Below are 18,346 nucleotides of genomic sequence, written 5' to 3'. Positions count from 1 at the left end.
AATAAAATAATAATATTTTATATTATTTACTTGCCTTAAATTTTCTAATTCCTGTTTCTTCAAAGGTGAAGAAGGTGGAGCTGCAATGAATTTATCCCCTTCATGACTTTTATTGCTAGAATAAAAACAGTGCATTAATTCTAAAGAGTTACTGTAAAAAAATAATTAAAAAATTCTCAGTGTAATAAGCATTGATATTTGTTCACTTCATTTATAAGGACAGCAAAAATTCTATAGCCTAAAAAGCAGGGAAATGAAGCTATGCAGAAATTGAGGCACACGCTCTTATCATAACCATCCTATTTGAGAAGGAAGAAGGGGGACGTTTGCTGGGAAGGATGTGACTGACAGACCAAACAACCCACACCATTCTCCACAGCCTTGAGTTATTTTCTGACGTTCAGTATAGGACAAGAACTCTAAACTGGAGAGAGACAGAGCTTGCTGCTTTGTCAGCCTCTCTTCTTTTAGCCTGTTAGAAAAGCAGTAAACTAGCTCTCTCCCCAGACATCTTAAAACCTAATTGCATAAAGATTATAGAAAGATAACACACAAAGTGCTGCGCTTTACTTTAGACTTCTACCTGCCCTTTATTTTCGTAATTAGTTCAAAAGAGTCTGTTCACTTAACAAGAACTTTTAAAATGATGTAGTTTCATATCTGATTACAAACAGGTAACTCCAACTTAGACCTTCAAACCAGAAAGCAACAAGACTTCAAGGAAAACTGTACTCAGTACTGTCATAGTGTATATACCTCATGGCTTTGCCAAAAAGTAGATTGAAAAAATACCCTTAACCACTGAAAGTATTCACTGGTTTTTGTGACTAAGAGAAGAATTTGCCTCAGTCAGCCTGCTCAATTGGTGGGATTTGTTCCAAAAGCATCCTGCTCAATTAGTGTGATTTTCCTCAAAGGCCTTATACATTTTACTGTTCCCCTGTCAGAAGGAACAAATTCTTAGAGAACATGACACACACATTCGAGAACAGCCAGCTTTGTTGCTGGATATTTTGAAACTGCCAATGACAACTGGGAGATGTGAGGGAGGCTTTTTTATTACTGCTGTTGCATTGGTTTTTAGGCTGAAGAAGCATCTGGTTTTAAGAGCAGAAGTAGTATTTTCCCATACAGTGCATGTTTTCCTTTCCTCAATCCTACAAAACCAACCACCACCACCCCCCAACCAAAACAAAAAAGGAGGTCTTGTCTGAGTAAGGGGCACCATTTTGTTTTCATCACTGCCCCTTAGTGGGCCCCATAAGCTTAAAATTGACCTCTCATTTAAACCTGAGAAGCTCCATCTCAATGGGCTGCATACAGCTTGCCAGGGAAAGCTAGCTCTCAACCTCCAGCCTTGGTAAGGAGAGAAGACGAAAACGAACAAAGATCCCCCAAAACATCAACCACAAAAAAAACCCCCAGATTTTTACAAGTCATTTAGTCACTTGTCAGGAAAGACTGTCATGGGGAAAAGAAGGTTACAGAGAACAGAGACTAGACTTTAAATGTGGTTGTAGCAGTAACAGCAACCGGCCCCTAGCCCTAGTCTACCTCCAGGCAACCTGAGAATATATGAAGCTCTGTCTCTTATATACTGCACATATGCTGTATTGTGCCTATGCAAAAGAGCATACGTGCAGTAAATCCTGGCAGGTGATAAATGAACCCTGTCTTCTCTAAAATTCATCTGTACTTGGGCCTGACAAAAACATTGTGGCTTTTTATTACTCTCCATGTAATTCAAGTGCTAACATAGCCACTTTTCCCAGATTAGTTACTGTAACTCTTCCTGTCTCAAAATAGTCATTATTGAAAGTGCAGGCTACGGTCAGCAAAGTTACTCTTCAGAAGGAAGTTTTGATGTATCAGGATCAACCCAAAAAATTAAAACACCTTCCTGCTATTTAGCATCTACATTTGACATACATTGCCTACAAGTTACTTTTTCTGAAGCTTTAACAAGAAAAAGAGCTTAAGAAAAAAACCTCTTTTTTGTTTACTGTGATTTATTAAGCAATAGCTCCATGCTGCTTTGTTACTTGCCTTCTAAATCTAGTTTTCCATTTCTAGTCTAAACCAAACAGCAAAGCATACTAGGGCTGATGAATGTCAAATCTGATCATGGGGAAATGTTTACAACTGAGTTGCTAGACATTTATATACTGAATTAGGTGCATGGCACACGTGCACACACACACAAAATCACTGTAACATGTGAAACTTCACTTATAATTAGAGAAATGCCAATACGCACAGTGGGAGGGTGTGGGAAAACGTAACATTTGCATCACAGATAAAAAGATGGCCAGGGAAAAAAAGAATGTCACCATCTCATTGATTAAAGTTGTTAGGAATAGTAGGAATCAACTCAGTATTGTATTCTAAAAATTAGCATACCAGCAATTAAACCAGCGAGCAGCTAAACAATTTCCTTGGATATCCCATCACTGCTGAGAGAATTTACAAATGCATTATTTTCTTTCTGCTAGCCACAAGGAAAGGTAGCAGACACAGGCTGTCAGCCCAGAGACAAAAAGAAGCTTTATAAGCAATTCTATTTACCTGCATGCTTCACTGCTTTCACTGTTTTCTGTATTTCCCCCCAGCTGATTACTAGTTTTAGATCCATTTTCTTGCTTTGGCTCCTGCTGATCTTCTGGGAGTAGCAGCAAGGCATTCCTTAGACAGATCGCTGCAAATTCCATACTGGCTACAGGTATTGCTGAGGACTGCCCATCACTTTAAGAGACACAGAGGTTAGCCAGCAAGTAGCAATCCTACTAAACTGAACAATAAAAGCAGAGCTCCAGAAAGATCTGAATGCAGAGAAAACTTTATCCTAAAAAAAGTTAAATCATGTTTTAATATAACGAATTTAATTTATGAAGGTGTATGCATCTTGCTATTCTTATTTATCAAAAGTATACCATGATGCCCAAATAGAGTGAGCAGATTGAACCACATAAATTACAAGAAGTTCTCTTGGTTTTCTTCACTTCCTAAAGTTTTATGGCAGAGCAACTAGATTCTTCCTGCACTTTAGAAAAGTGGATTACTGAAAAGATGTATTTTTTAGTGAGAAAAAGACGAAAAATTTAGCTAACTAGAAATGTGAATTTCAGATAAATCCGTTTTAAGCTTTAATCCCAGTTAGTTACAACAGATACACAGTTAGGCCCTCTGCTGGCCACCATAGAGGACGCATGCACATAATGTTTAAGTAGGACTCCTCATTTTAGCATGCCTCTGTCTTCACTATATTAATAATTACAAAATTAACAGTTATTTCATGACAGTTTTGAAACCCCCTGATAAACAGATAGGTATCCTTAACAAGGCTATGATAACAAAATAAATAGCCCACTGAAATCATACTTACTTATAAACAACATTCTGTATTGACTGGGATGCTAGGACTATCTTACGGTGGTAGCCTTGACCTACTATAGATTGCACAATTCCCTTTTTGCTTGGAAGACCTTTAGTCTCTTGTTCTGATGTCTAAAAAGAAAAAAAACAAAAGGGACTAAAATGTCAAGGCTGTTGAATGAAAGGTTGACAAAATTAGCGAAAGCTGGAAGACAAGTTTGAAGCTGCTAAAATGTAAGAATTAATAGTTTATATGGGTACAGTTTGAAATCTTAAGTACCATGAAAGATCAGGCACCTTCTATTGTCTTTGTGTTGCAGAGGGATTTTACTGCACACAGCATAACCCTGATTAGTTCTGACAGCTTGTCTGATAGCCTACTGACCTAGTTTCTCCTCTGTTTTGAAAGCAAAAGAGCAATGAACCAAGTCGTATTAAAAGAACTGGGGTATCAAAAAAGAAATCATGATCTGACAAATAATATTCAGAATTGGCACTGCAACACTTGTCAACTTCTCTCCCTGCTTACACAGCATTCAAAACACCCTCTGAAAAAGCTTTCTCAACTGTTCCATGGGGAGCATAAGATTTCTGAGAATGCAGACATTTAAGATGAACTTAAAATCACTCTAATTGTCAGTCTCAAGACTCAAGGCTCTCTACACTACGTTTACTGAGGTTTGGTTGTTTTACCATGAGCCATCTTAACAACTTTGTTGGTAAGTAAAGTTAGTGATGAAGTGTCACAGTTGTAAGGAAAAACTGTATTTTAAATAGCTATCACTTTTCAGAAAATTTATCAAAATCTATTGTGAAGAATATTGACACCGTGATGGCATTTACTGTCAAATAAAAGGATACATACAATGTGTCTGGATACAAAGCACATTTTAGAAAAGGTGTTGAAAAAAATGCAGAAAGGGAATAATCTTCCCTCTATATTTTCTAAACTAAAATACTAAAGCAGGTGAAGATTAACTTCAGTGAAATTTCTTTTCTATATGGTGTCTACAGTATAATTATGGATCCATGCTTAGATATCAAGGATTATTGCAAATTGAGTTACAAGGCTAAATTAAACACACTGTTGATTTCAGGGCCTCGCTTGGCATGTTGCAAATTATCTTATAAATGAAAGACATTTTCCTTTGCCTTTAACATTAACAGCTTCCATTAACAAAACCAAAACCATTAACATTAACAAAACATTAACAGAAACATTAACAAAAGTTTATTTTTTTTTCTTGTGAGATTACATATTTAGGAAGCAGCAAGCTGGTTTTGTGAAATGAACACAAGCTGTATGGTTCACCACAACATCACAATGGTAGCAGGGAGAAAGCTAGGCCTCAGGAGCTTGGCATCACCTACTGCTTTGGATAGTCTGCAGTAAACAAAGAAGTGCCCCATAATGGTCTGTATTTCCCTTTACCACACTGGTAAACATTGTCCTTCCTAGCTTCGTTTCTGCCACAAAACCTATGCTAATCCAGTCTCCCATATCCAGCTTTCCACTAGAGATGATCAGTTGTGTCTCCTTTTCTCTGTGTGACTTGTAACCAGTAGGATAGACACAGAAAATTGCAGAATGAGTATAAGGAAAGATGTTCTTCCTGCATTCACTGTCCTTTATGAAACTAACCATGTAGAACTACCTGACAACAGGTAGCACCTACACAGCCAAAGTCAGCCCAGTTCTAACCCAACACTTGAAACTTCAATGCTGTGTCTGTGAATGGGGATATAAGCAAACCTCTCCTCTAAAGAAGCTGTGAATACCTTCCTTAAATTTTCTGAACTAGAGATACCAAAATAATGAGCACCACTGAAATTCTCAAGGCAAAAGTTGTGAATTTTGTATTTGGAAAGACTTGGGTAGTGTGCAGTAAGGCAGGCCACCCAGAGAGGGAAGAGAGAATTCAGCTGGGGGGGGGAGGGGAGGGAGAATAGAGTCAATATAATCATTTGTTCAATTAATCCCACGCACCCTGTGCACGGAGTGAAATGGGTACAGTGTGGAAATAACTGCATGGGATCATGCAATTACAGATTACATCATCACACCCACACACACAAGGGGTGAATGACAGTTTCACAGGGAATCAAGTACCTCTTTGATTTCACATATGTACTATTTTGGTGCATTTTCCTGTTCTAAGAATGAACAACCCTGTTCCCACCCCTCTGAATTTTAACAAACGGGCTTATCCCGTTGGGGGTTGGAACTAGATGATCTTAAGGTCCTTTCCAACCCTAACTATTCTATGATCCTATGATCCTAAACAGACATGGATCAGCAGGTTGAAACCAAGATGCTCCAGAGGACATGCAATACGTCTGCTGTCAGCCCGTTTCCATAAACTTTGCCAGCAGAGAACGACAAGCCCCAGCAGCCAGGGACTCAGTTCCCCAGCAGCTGCTTCATGACTGCTTTGGGATGGAGAAGGTTCATCTCTGCTTCCTCAGCCTATGCCAGTTTTAGGCTAGCCATGCTACAGTCTCACCCTCAAGCTTTAGTGGTAACTGAGAGAGAAAATAATGAACTTTAGATGAGTTTTGGCTGCCTGAAGAGAAGGAAACATCACCAGCAAAGATTTCACGTGAATTAATCATAGGAGATTTACAGTAGATAGAATTAATAAAAAAAAAAAGGAAAAGTTTAAGGAGTTTATATCACTTGTACATCAAAAAACCTGTAAATAATTAAGAACATCCTAGGAAAGAAGCTTCTCTTTAAACAAATACTTGTTCTCTACAAGTGTCTTTGCATCTTCCAGTAAAGTTCTAAACATAGTCCTATGTTTTCTTTTTTTAAACGAGATTATTCATCAATATGATCCAATAACCACATTCATTAAAACACAAAAAAACCCCTAATCTTACTGCCTGTTAAAACAGTAGCAACATACTTTCAGTCATACCTTTTATGATGTAGTATCTAGCCTTAGAGACAAAGATTCTCTGCCAGATAGATGTATGTTTTCTTCTACTACCCCAGCTAAAATTTAAGCTGGGACCTCATTTCAGAAGTGGTAAATGCAATTCCTAGAGTCTAAATATAAAAACCCAAGATGTTTCAGTCAAACATTTTTTAAAAAAAGGAAGAAAACCAACCCTTCCACCTCAAAACAACCCTTCCACTTCAAAGTATCAGCAAAAAAAGTTATCAAAGTTGTTCCTGTGCATCAAGGTTTGAAGTGAGTATCAAACCTTCAAGAGCAGCCACAACAATTTTTCCTTCCTTGGATACTACAAATGGTGACTGACTCCAATCTCACCTTGTTATATCTGCCATCCAGGAACAGAAATCCTTGAAGTACAGAAATTAGTACAGAGAAAAGATCTTGAGCAAGTTCAATTCTTATATTCAGACACACACAAAAAAAAGACAGAATTACTTGTGGGGCTGGATTTTTGTTGTTTTTAATATGCACCATATGTGATTTTACATGGGGTTTATTATTTTACATAAACCCCATGTAAAATCATATAAGGTATATATTAAAAATATGTATCATATATTGTATCTTACTACATAAATGTCTTACATAAACCCCTAGATTTTGCAACTAATTTGAAATTAGTGTGAAAAACTAAGGCATCATAAAATATCCATAAATGCTAAATCAAACTAATGTTAGTATCAGCATTTTACGTAGAGAGCATTCACTGCAGTAAGAACATGTTGTTTCCTGTTATAAAGTGATGCCTCATTAGAGAATAATACAAGGGGTTTTTTTCTCAAATATCTTTATTTCTAAAATTATTTTACAAGTTTTGCTCAAGGAAGGCAAACCATCAGATGACTTGGAGAAATCTAACGTGCTGCAAACCAATTCAGGATTACCTAAGCAGATTATGAGTTGGAATGTCAAAGGAGTGTGATAGTAAATTACCAGAACAAAACCATGCTTAACCAGTCTCTCCAGCAAAAAACTTGTAACTTTATAGAAGAGCAGCTCTAACACGCACTTACATGCTTTTGTTTGATCTTGGGACCATCTTTCAAATAGCCTACTCAAATTCTTCTGATCTTAGAAAAGTCAATTGAACACTGGGTCTCAGAACACTGTTCCTATGATGGTTTTTCTCCACCTATTGCAGCTTCAGATCAAACATGCAAATGCACACATATACACAAAAATAATCTAGATTTACACAGAGGTGTTGCAACGTTAGGCCTTTAAAATGCATAGTTCAACTCAAGGTATTATTTCTTTCTTTCTGTGATCACGTCTCTCATAACTACAATCAAGATAAGAAACCTGCAAATCTACTTACCCCTTTATTGGCAGCAATGCAGCATTCTGCTATTCTCAGCCAAAGACGAGGGTTTGAGTGATAAACCTGGACTGCCTCAATCAGGCATTCAAAGGCAGCTAAGGGCCTCCCAATATGCAAGAGCTGAATTCCGCAGTTGTAGAGCAACTCATACCGTTTGTTAGTCAGTAGTGTACACATGGGTCTCCCTGAAAATTTTTTACCTGCAGAAAAGGATTACATAATACTGGATGTGCAGCTCAGGAAAGCAGAAAACATAACACTGGGGGGAGGAGGGAAGCTGCGGGAAACACCCCAAACCAAACCCCTTTCATCACAAAAATCCACTAGCCTCCCTCTGTGTATTCCTTCCACATCAAAGAGAAATTAATTGTATTAGAATCACAGAATGGTTTTGCTTGGAAGGGCATTTTAAGATCACCTAGTTCCAAACCCCTGCCATGGGCTGGGACACCTTCCACTAGACCAGGTTGCTCAATGTTCTTATTCTGTATTCTTAATAAAGGTTGAAGTTCATTAAATGTCAACCACTTAAGCTAAAGGTTATATAAAAATACTGATTCCCAGATTTGTGAGAATACACATTGTTGTTGCTCATGTGAATTCCAGAAGAAAACCTCTTTGCCGTAACAAAGCATAAAACATTTTCTGTCTTCGCACTGCTACCTAAGACTATACTTAGGTACAGGGCCAGAGGAGGAATAGGAAAAGCAATAAAATTTGTGATAGTAGCTAGATTTTAAAGAAAACAAGAGATGAAAAAATTAGCACTTAATCATTTACTTGGAAAAGGAAAAAAAACCCACCTTAGGTATTATTAATCAAAGCACAAAAATATCATTATAATTTATATTTTCTTGTCTTTTGTATACTTAGAATGAGGTAGAGGGATAAAACTAATGATAAAACAAAACAATAGATGAACATTTCTTATACAAGTCTGGGAATTGTACAGAAAAAAGTTCTGAGAAATACTCCATCTTCCAAGTGCTAATTTAACAGTATTGCACTCCACAGTTTCTGTGTCTTCCAAGTTAAAAAAAAAAAACCTAAAAATTCTTCAAGTCCTGATGATTTACCTATTGTCAGCAGGACTATAAATAATGTCTTTAATGATGCATAATAGGTCACAGGAACTTAGTCACATCTCCCTGACTGATGGTCAAAGCCTATAAACAAGGGAGAAGTAATTGTCCCAGCCCCATGACACATCAAAGAAAACAGAAAGAAAAAGAATATATTTCATCATCATCTATATCTGGCAGCAGCAACTGTACCCTGAAGTCAAGTTACAATCAAAATTCTCACCCTCCTTATCCTGTTCCTCTGCAAAGAGATGAAACAGGAATTCTTCTGGTAATTACTGAAAACTCCTATAGTCTGTTTTCTTGATTCACCCACCCCTCTTCCACCATCTGTTTTCATCTCTTAAAAGCCTTACCTGGATCTGAGCTGACTGTTCCTAGCTGGGCACATGCATTATCATTTTCTTGCAAGGCTTTTTTAAAGTAAAAAATTCCTAAATTGTGCTTTCCCATTGCAAAGTGGATGCAGCCAAGATTGTTCCAGAACATACACCTTAAGCATTCACCTGAGAGAACAACAACATTTTTGTAAACTGGAAAAATACCACTGAGCTCATAAAATGCTCCTACCACTCTCTAATTGGTCAGCATACTATGTTAGTCTATTAAACATGTTCTTCGGTGAGATGATCATGGATTATGCAGTTATGTCTCTGCCTTGCAAGCACTTTAATAACCTACATTGCTGTATACCATTCTAGTTCTAGTACACAATTGACCTGAAATGTGAAGCAGTCAGATTTCCAGCTATTGAGCACCATATTCTAGGAGAGTCAGGTATACAGCCAATTTGACAGATTGCAAGCTACAGTAAGTTCACCTGGAGGTTTTCGTACAGCTTAGCATTGCAAGCACTTCTAGTTTTCAAACAGATGGCTCTTGTGAAAAGGAAATTCTCAGGTATGTTACCTGCCTAAGTTTTATAAAGCAAACAAACATGTCAACTTAATGTAACACTGTAGGAAGTTCCTTCTGAATTATAAAGGACAGAAAATTAAACTTTTGACTTATCTGCTGGTAACTGAAGCTTTACAGGCTTACCACTGATAGGAAAAAACCCACAAAACCCTGCCTTAAAAATCCCAACCACCAGGAAACAGACCATTAACAAATTAACCAGTGTTTTAATCATAACCTAGAAAGACTATTAAGTGAACATTCTACTGTACAAAAAAGGTGCATGAAAATAAAACTTGCCAGAAAATTTTAAGTTATAAAGAGAACTTTAAGCATAAAAATTGGCAGAAAGGTAAGTTACAGTAAATTCTAAAAGAAGTGTCAAAATATGCCAGAACAGGCATTATGGAAATATTTTGAATGTTTTCTATTAAAGTTATCTGTAAATACAGAATTTAAAAAAATGACTCAGAAATTCAGTAGTTTTACAGTACAAGTGTTTTCTGAAATCCTAACTCTCTCCTGACACCACACAGCTTTCTTGATGCATTTTTCAACTGACGTTTTAAAGTCAACTAAAATCTCAAATATATTTAAATAATAGCATATATAGTATGTGAACACAGAATATATAATTATAGTACATAAATAACTTCTGTATCTAAATATTATACACATTGATGTGCTGCTACATTTTTGTACATGTCTACACATATATACTTTCTAGATATAAAAGTAACTTACAATGGCATACAATAGAAGTCAAACATTTCATGAAACATTTTCATTTTCCCCACAATCATCATTATAACTGCTATAGTCTCCTCTCTGAGTACAATCTGCAATCTCATTTCTAGATCTAGTACATTGCTGCTTGTTTCATGTCTTATTTTAGACACAGTTGAGCCTTGCAAATATTACATTTACACATTCACAAATCCATTTTCACAGACAACTGCTTCATTGTCTAGAAGAACATCCAGTGAAAAACAAAGCAGTGTTACATGGAGGAGCACAAGAAAGATTAAAACATATCCAGCATAAAAACCCATGACATTCAGGGCCTAGTCTCTTAAGTAATCATTAATATGCTTTATATTAATATCAATGAGTACTCATATTAGTATCAATGAGCACTCCTATTATACTACACATTTAAGTACTTGCAGTATGAAGGATTTCTATTTTACCTGTTTTCATGAAGCCTGGATGTTCAGCAATGTTTGCACTGTTTAAAAGTTTGACTGCTTTACGATAATTGCCCCTCAAATATTCAAAATTGCTCTTAAGAAAGAGAGAAGGAGCTGACTGTGAAGGAGAAAACAATAGTTAATTACCTCTTGTCTTATGATTTTTACTACTACTGTTAGATCACTCCACAAACAGCTTGCCTTTACTGCCATTTTAAAAATAAATGGGGTTAGGCCTTAATACTTTCAAGGAGTAGCATTTCTTTATTCGTACACTGTTACTGCTCTAAACTCCAGCATTATTCTAGAGAACTCTGTCATGGCAATGGCTAAGTGCAGAGGATCTCCTTTTTATTTAGGAGCATCTTTCTCCAAGCTGTCTTCTAGTACACTCCTCCCCAGAGTTCCCTCCCTGCGGAGTTCAACAACTTCCTCCTGGGCTGTGATCTTCCTGGGCTGCCAACAGAGACCTCATGATCCAGAAGGATTTCTGTCAAACTAGTAGCTGTTGAGGCTGGCAACAAAAAGGAAGTGCTCTCCTCCCATTCCCTGCTCCTCAGTTAATGTAGAATTTATCTGGGATGGTGGACGTAATTCTGAGTTGAGAACTCCTATGTAAAAAAAGAAACTGCTTTCTAGCAAGAGGTAAGCCTCAAAAAAATTTCAACAAAAAGAAAAATCCCCAAAAATTCATATCCCAGCATTAATCTTTTATAAACTGATTTATACAATCACCGACATCAGACATCCGTAAACCCCCTAACATTTATAGTAAACTAAAACTTATTTTGCATTATAAAGCAAACTGAACCTGTTCACTATATAGTGTGTTTCACTGTTATTTTGGGATCATTAACAATAAAACGCATTTTTCTGAGCAACTGAAAACAGTGCAAGTAAGAAAAGCCTACATTAATTACACTTGCAGAAAAGAGATCACAAACCCAACTGACTGCATAAAGCATTATTTCAGACAGTCATCCTCAGTAAGACCTTTCTTTGTAAAGAAGGTTAGAAAATTCAATTTTAAGATAGAGAACAGATCTAGATTAGAAAAACAATAGCCTTAAGAATACTCACATTCCCAGCTGTATTCATAACAGACTTGATCTCCCTTTTGCATGCTTTTAGTGACTTCATCTGGATATAAGCTCTCACCTTATACTGTTAAAAAATTAAATTTTTTACATCAAAAACCAATAACCTGTGCAGGTTTGCAAGATGAACTGCTTCAAGAAGACATATTACAGAATAATTCATCTACATCTTAAAAATAGGTAGTAAAAAGCTGTTCAAAAAGCCTTCCTAAACAGAAATTCTATTTAGACTTTCAACAACAAATGTATAGGTTTTGCATTTACAGTAAGCAGATGCACATTCTATTCAATGGTCAACAGTTAATCTCTATTCAAACACGAATATTAGCACTTCAAATGACAAACTAATTAAAATAACCTAACTTCTTAATCCCAGACATTTACCTACTAAACTGAATACACCAATTAGCGAATGCTGATAGAGAAGCATTTTGATTCTTTGTATTTTCCCCATGGAACAGTAGAGTGAAGTAAAGACCCAGCTGATTTAGACTGTTGGAGGTCTGACAGATATAAGGTCAGTGCAGCTAAATGTAGTTTAAAAAAATTATAACAAAGTGTGAGGACTGAAATAGAGGGGGCTTTTTCGGTGTTAGGTCAGGTTTTTTCTGTACATGACTCTTACAGAAATGAAGAGTTAGATAAATTAAATGTTTTGGTTTACCACATGAAATTCAAGGAAGGACAGAATATCACAATTCATGCTGAACCAGATGGCACTCGGTTTTAATAAAAACTTGAACTAATGTACTTATATAAGTAATATGCGGACACTCACCTGATGTATCTTAGATTTAGCAACTTCTACTAAAGCTCCGCTTTCAGGTTTTTGATTCGAGGAATCTTTATTTGTATTATTACCTGACTGAGTGTCAAACAGAAAAAGGGAAGTGTTACTATTAATCACCTTTTAAATTGAGTTTACAGATTCTTTCATAAGCTGTTTTTAGTAATCTCACATGAAGTAATTATTTAATAGTCAAAAAATACACATCCCACCAAATACTGTAACTCGAGCTTAACAATCAAAACCCATGAACAGCCACACCAGCCTATGAAGAGCAGAATTCTATATGAACATCGGTGTTACTCTATGTTTGCCTGCAGTTGAGAGATTTTAAGAATTCTCTTACTGAGAAGGATGATATGCACATTCTAGAGTCAATTACTACACACTTAAAGATAAAATCTTTTATCTTAAATGTGACAATCCATCAATGGGAAAAGGCTGAAGTGTCCTCTTTTCACTCTCAAGCCACTGCTCCTTCCACTGATTTTTTCAGAAGACACATACAATAGATTTAATTTGAAAGTATCCCTCATACTTTCAGATACTACATAAAGAGGATGCTTGCTTTCTCATACTTCAGCATGCAATTGCAATTCATCTCTGACACTAATTTCCCTTTCAAATTTAAGGTCTTGTATGGTCATAATCCAAGACAAACAAGGAAAACTATGTATATTTGACCTTGAAGACAACTGTCTTTACAATGCAAGTCTCTGACTTAAAATGCTTCTTAACTCCCTGGGAGTAGGAGAAAAGGGTGAAACAGAGGGAATAAACAGCTGCTGTATAAAACTAACTCAGTTACTAACATGTATAAGTTGCTGTCTGAAGTTACAGGTGATCTAACACAGTTTTATAATTCAGAAGTATTTTAAAAGAGTATTTTTGGGTTGTGTTAAAGCACTAAAGACTTAGTGACTCTCTCATTATTTTAAGCTCACCTCATTTTTTCCATTCTTGCTGTTATTGTTGCCCTGTGAAATCATTTTTTCCAGAACTGCAAGCAGATGCAAGGCTTTCTCAGCTTGGTAAGTTAGAAGGTATAGGTCTACAAGCAAGAAGCAGACAGCCTGGGCAAACTTCTCTTCTGTATAAAGCAAAGAAGCAAAATGATTTTACAGCTCTAATACCAATCTTTCCAAACACAACCAAAGAAAAAAACCTGACTATAAAGTACATGCATGCAACATTATGAGAAAAATGCAGATATTTAAAAATGTGAGTGCCTGACAAATACACATGTACCCATGAAGTTGCATGATGACTCAAAATACTAGATTTTAAATCATTTAATTAGCTTGTACATATAATTTCCATAAATACCTTTTAAAGATGTCAAAAATCCATTTCAGTTTCATTATACTTGTCTGCTAAATGTCCTTGAAATACCTTCCCCCCCCAGGATCAATTGTTGTCCTTGATATAAATAAAACATATACTTCATTCTAAAGCCTACCTACCTTTTTTAGAACTACATCAGGCAAATTTCAAATCACTTGTCTGATAGTGAGAAAGACTGAATGATCTTTCTGCAGTTATTGCATGAACAAAGCTCTTCTTTCCATGTACGTACCGAAGGGCTCTATGAACTGGTACAGCTTCTCCCCAACTGATATAGCTTCAGTATACTGACGCAGATGATACAGAATAACAGCTTGATTGTAGTAAAGCATACTGTTTTCAACATCATCTAAACCATCCATTTCTTCAACAACAGAGTGAACCTGAAACATAAACCCCACTTGTTTCATTAAATTTTCAATACCTATGATTTTTAAGTGTCAAATATTTAAAAAAAACAATCCAAAGGTATGAATCTGTCTAAAGCTAGGTCAGCACGAGTTATAAGCTAAGACACTTTATTGTTGTTCCACATAAATTCAGTTAAATACAAATCCATCAGTTGAGTAGTAAAGTAACATTTTTCCTTTTTTAATTATTTCACAAACTATTTCAAGTTAAGGAGCTGTCTATTGAAAGAACATAGCAGGTGTTTCTATGGTTATAATCTCTGAAACATTTCAGCTTCAGATCAATTTCAACAATAACTAAAAACATAACTATAAAAACAGTGTTCTTAAATGATTAAACAGACTCAGAGGTTTAAAAGTAACATTAGTTTCTTATTCTTTTTTCAGATCTAGCGGACAAGGGGCAGAAGTTTTATTCCTATCTCATGGGAAGATCTCACCACCATTAATAGTACTCAAAATCAAGTATCATGTCAATGCACTTGCCTTACCTGGTTCTTCAGCTGGTTAAGGGTTTGTCTCAAATTGTCTGTTGTAGTCTGGTTACTTTTACAGAACTCTGCAACAGCAGTATTCAAAGTTATTTTGTAGTCATCTTTGTTTATGTCTTGAAGGGTATTTAGGTGTTGTAAACAAGCATCATAGTTGCCAGCCTGGAAATTGTACACATACCAGAAACATGCATTTAGAAGACACAAAGTTTAAACTAGGAGGTTACTAAGTTTTAATGAACGTACCCTCTGTAAGTTTAAAGAACAAAGTAGTAGTTCCTCTATCAACAGCAAGTGGAGCAAACTAAACATCTACACACATACTTCATTGTTTATGCAGATTAATATGTACGAAAAGTAAGTCTAAAAGTGGAAGTCATATCCAAACTTCAAGAAGAATTTTGTGGAAGAAGGCCAAATGGAGTAGTCGATTATTATAACGAGATGTTGCCATGAAAAGCATTATTCTGATTTCTCTTCATACTATTTTGAGTTTCAAGATTCTTTATTTCCTCAGTTTCCATAATCTTTCCCCATCACATGTACACTGAGCGGCTTCAGTTGCTTACTTAAGTCCCAGCCCATCATTCTGTTTCATTCTTCACTTCATCTGGAGAGACCAAGTTATAATATAGTCTGTGAAAGTCAGCTTAACACAGGTTGGAAAAAAAGAGGGTGTCACTTTCCCAGTACGGGTTTAAATACTTTTACAAGTCTTAGCTGCTGAATGAAGCTCTCAATCACCTCTTTAGGCATGCCTAAACAGAAACTAGGACCCAAGCATGATGTTCCTCTGAGGTGTGACTTAATAAAGAAACCTCTTTCTTTAACCTCAGGAATAAGCAAGGACTTCAGAATGGCTCACCTCTTTCTGCTTTCACTTTTAGTCTTTCTGTGTTTGTGCAGGAGGAATTTAGTGGCATCGAGGAATGAAAGAGAACTCCAGGCTCTTTCAATTATGTTAAGCCTAAATGATCCTTCACTCTCTACTGTTCAATTCCAATACAGGAATTGTCACTTTCACCTCTTCTGTACCAGGATTACTCCCAATCTGGTCAGATAAGCAGATTCGTTTCCATCTCTGTCAATGCTTCACAATCAAAAGCTATGCTCTTGAGTACCACGACCACTCTCCACTTCCTCTCCTTCTCTTTAAGTGCTGTTCCACGGAGCTTCTGCAGGGCTCCTGCCTAACTTCCTCTATTAAGGGAAGCATTACAACAGAGAAAGGCTCTGTGGTGCTTCTGCTCTTCCTGAGAAAGTTGCCATTCTGCCGCTACTCTGAAAAGAAACATTCCAGCTCCTTCAGTCTCCTGTGAAAGCACAGTTATACAGTTTACAGAGAGATGTAGCAGGACATTGACACACAGTATTTCCACAACTCTAAATATCAACAGCAAGGATTGCCTAGCTATCATGTGCATAAACACAGGGACTTGCTACTCAACTGCTGGCATGCTCTTTAACTGAGACAGTTCATCTCCCAGTGATCATCTTCATGAGTTCACACTCAGAGCTTCTCTTCAACAGGAGTAACTTTCAGGTCACAGCAACAAAGCTTCTAACCATGGCTGGACTAAAAACCCTGAACCCTTAGATGGTCAGCTTATTCTTCCCTCAGCCGACAGTCCTTTACTTGACTCTACCAGACAAGATCTAGGATATAATGTAGAATTTTACATTAATTCTATCAAGACTGAAACTGGAAGTGCAATATAATAAGGCAGCCCACAAAGCTATTTAAAGCAACTCAACAGCAAGCAAAATTGGCAAACATGGCAACAAATTAATTCTGCTCACATCTGCTACTTCACAACTCCATGAACTAGGGAGTTATTAAAGCAAGGAAAATATTTGAAATAAACAAGATATGCTGGACAAGTATAAAACGTAAAAGTCTGATCTTCTGAAATTATTGACAGATCAAAAGTATTCTAGGCTCATAGATCTGTGGGCAAAGTGGAGAAGAGACAAACCTTTCATGTGCCTTCAGTTTTCAGGATCAAATGCCAATGAGCAAAAAGCTATTGAAAAAGAGTAATTGAGCTAGAAAGCACTCAAGAAGACAACAGTGAGCAATATCAACTGTAGTCAGATTAAGGACCAGCTACATGTAACAACATTCCAGGCAAAATGAAAGTAATGAGTGAAACATACAAGCAGGAACCTCCTAAGACAGTATTTAAATTCTTCTCCCAATCTATTTAACACATCCAAAACCAAATCATGCAAGGCATTGTGGAGACAGAGACACAATTGAAAGGAAAAGCAACTATACTGTCACTTGCTACGCTAAATTAAATTAGGAGACAACACAAAGAAGTAAACTGAAAGACAGTTACCTGAATTTTCACACACACAAAAAAATCTTCCAAGAAACACAAAACGAGTAGTAAATACTGCCTGCAGGTGTTACATGTTGAAGAATATTAAAGTTTAATATTAGATATTAATTAAAGTGACAGAACAGTATAAGCAATTTTTGTGAAAGAATATGGGAAGATAATAAAACAAAAAAGGTTTGCTAGGTTGCTGGGTTTTAACTACATGTAATTCCTTCAAACCCTTCAACACAACATTTTTAACTTGAAGCAATTAGTTCTTCAGAAAGATCATGCATTTCCAATGCTGATACAGAACAGCAGCCTGCTTCTTCTAAGTAACTCAGTTTTTAAGGAGAGTAAGTTTTGAGAATCAAGATTAAGTGCAATTTTGCACACTTCATTCAAGTATCCCCTTCAGACTTCTCACATGACAGCAGACAGAAACCCCACATGCTGGCATTAGAACACATCTAGTGCTACTTTTCATATAATATCCCATTAATACATTTGCAAGTGTGCTAAGAAAACAGGAAGAATAATTACTCAAGCCCATTTAGTGGTTATGTGGTAAATCAGAAGTCTCAGAGCTTGGCTTTGTCTTACCAGAAAAGCTTGTAATGCACTGCTCGACAACTCCTTTTCCTGATCGGTAATCCCAGAAGTACCAGCTCCTTCATGTTTCTCAGTACCTTGATCTGCAAAGTGGACAGAAGGTTACAAGAAAGTTTGCAATGTGATGACAGCTCTTCAGCTTAAAACTTTTGCCTCTTCTAGTTCTCAAGATCCTCCTGCCAGTACAAGTAACTTCCCAGATAACTGCAGCCCTGTCTCCTTACTACACTAAAAAAAATCTCATTATCCTATACTCCCAGTGAATTCCTCTCGACAAAATGTATGTGTAATAATCCTAGCTAAATTACTGTGCTCAAGCAATAACCAAAGTCCTGCAAGTTAACTGACAATGCATACATTTTAGATTTCTCTTCAAAGCTGCAACCATATATTAGGATTGTCTTTATCTGCATAAAAACTAATAGTGAAGGCACACATGAGAGAGTACCACACTGG

The 18,346-nt window shown here is 36.5% G+C and overlaps 1 protein-coding gene across 1 annotated transcript; it reads right to left on the bottom strand.

The window, feature by feature from the left end:
- Window positions 1–30: 30 nt before the first annotated feature.
- On the bottom strand, window positions 31–17,973 carry CNOT10 (CCR4-NOT transcription complex, subunit 10; the record flags this gene model as incomplete). Its single annotated transcript, XM_010014095.1, has 12 exons — window positions 31–115; window positions 2,566–2,742; window positions 3,383–3,504; window positions 7,654–7,856; window positions 9,095–9,244; window positions 10,826–10,943; window positions 11,906–11,989; window positions 12,701–12,787; window positions 13,654–13,799; window positions 14,286–14,436; window positions 14,955–15,116; window positions 17,882–17,973. Coding segments are annotated over 12 exons (1,577 nt in total), but the record flags the coding sequence as incomplete, so codon positions are not given.
- Window positions 17,974–18,346: the final 373 nt, after the last annotated feature.

Source organism: Nestor notabilis, unplaced genomic scaffold (genome assembly GCF_000696875.1).
Source record: "Nestor notabilis isolate BGI_N333 unplaced genomic scaffold, ASM69687v1 Scaffold34304, whole genome shotgun sequence".
In the NCBI taxonomy this organism is placed as follows: Eukaryota; Metazoa; Chordata; class Aves; order Psittaciformes; family Psittacidae; genus Nestor; species Nestor notabilis.
The sequence above is the reverse complement of the archived record's forward strand: the minus strand, read 5'-3'. Positions and strand labels throughout refer to the sequence as shown.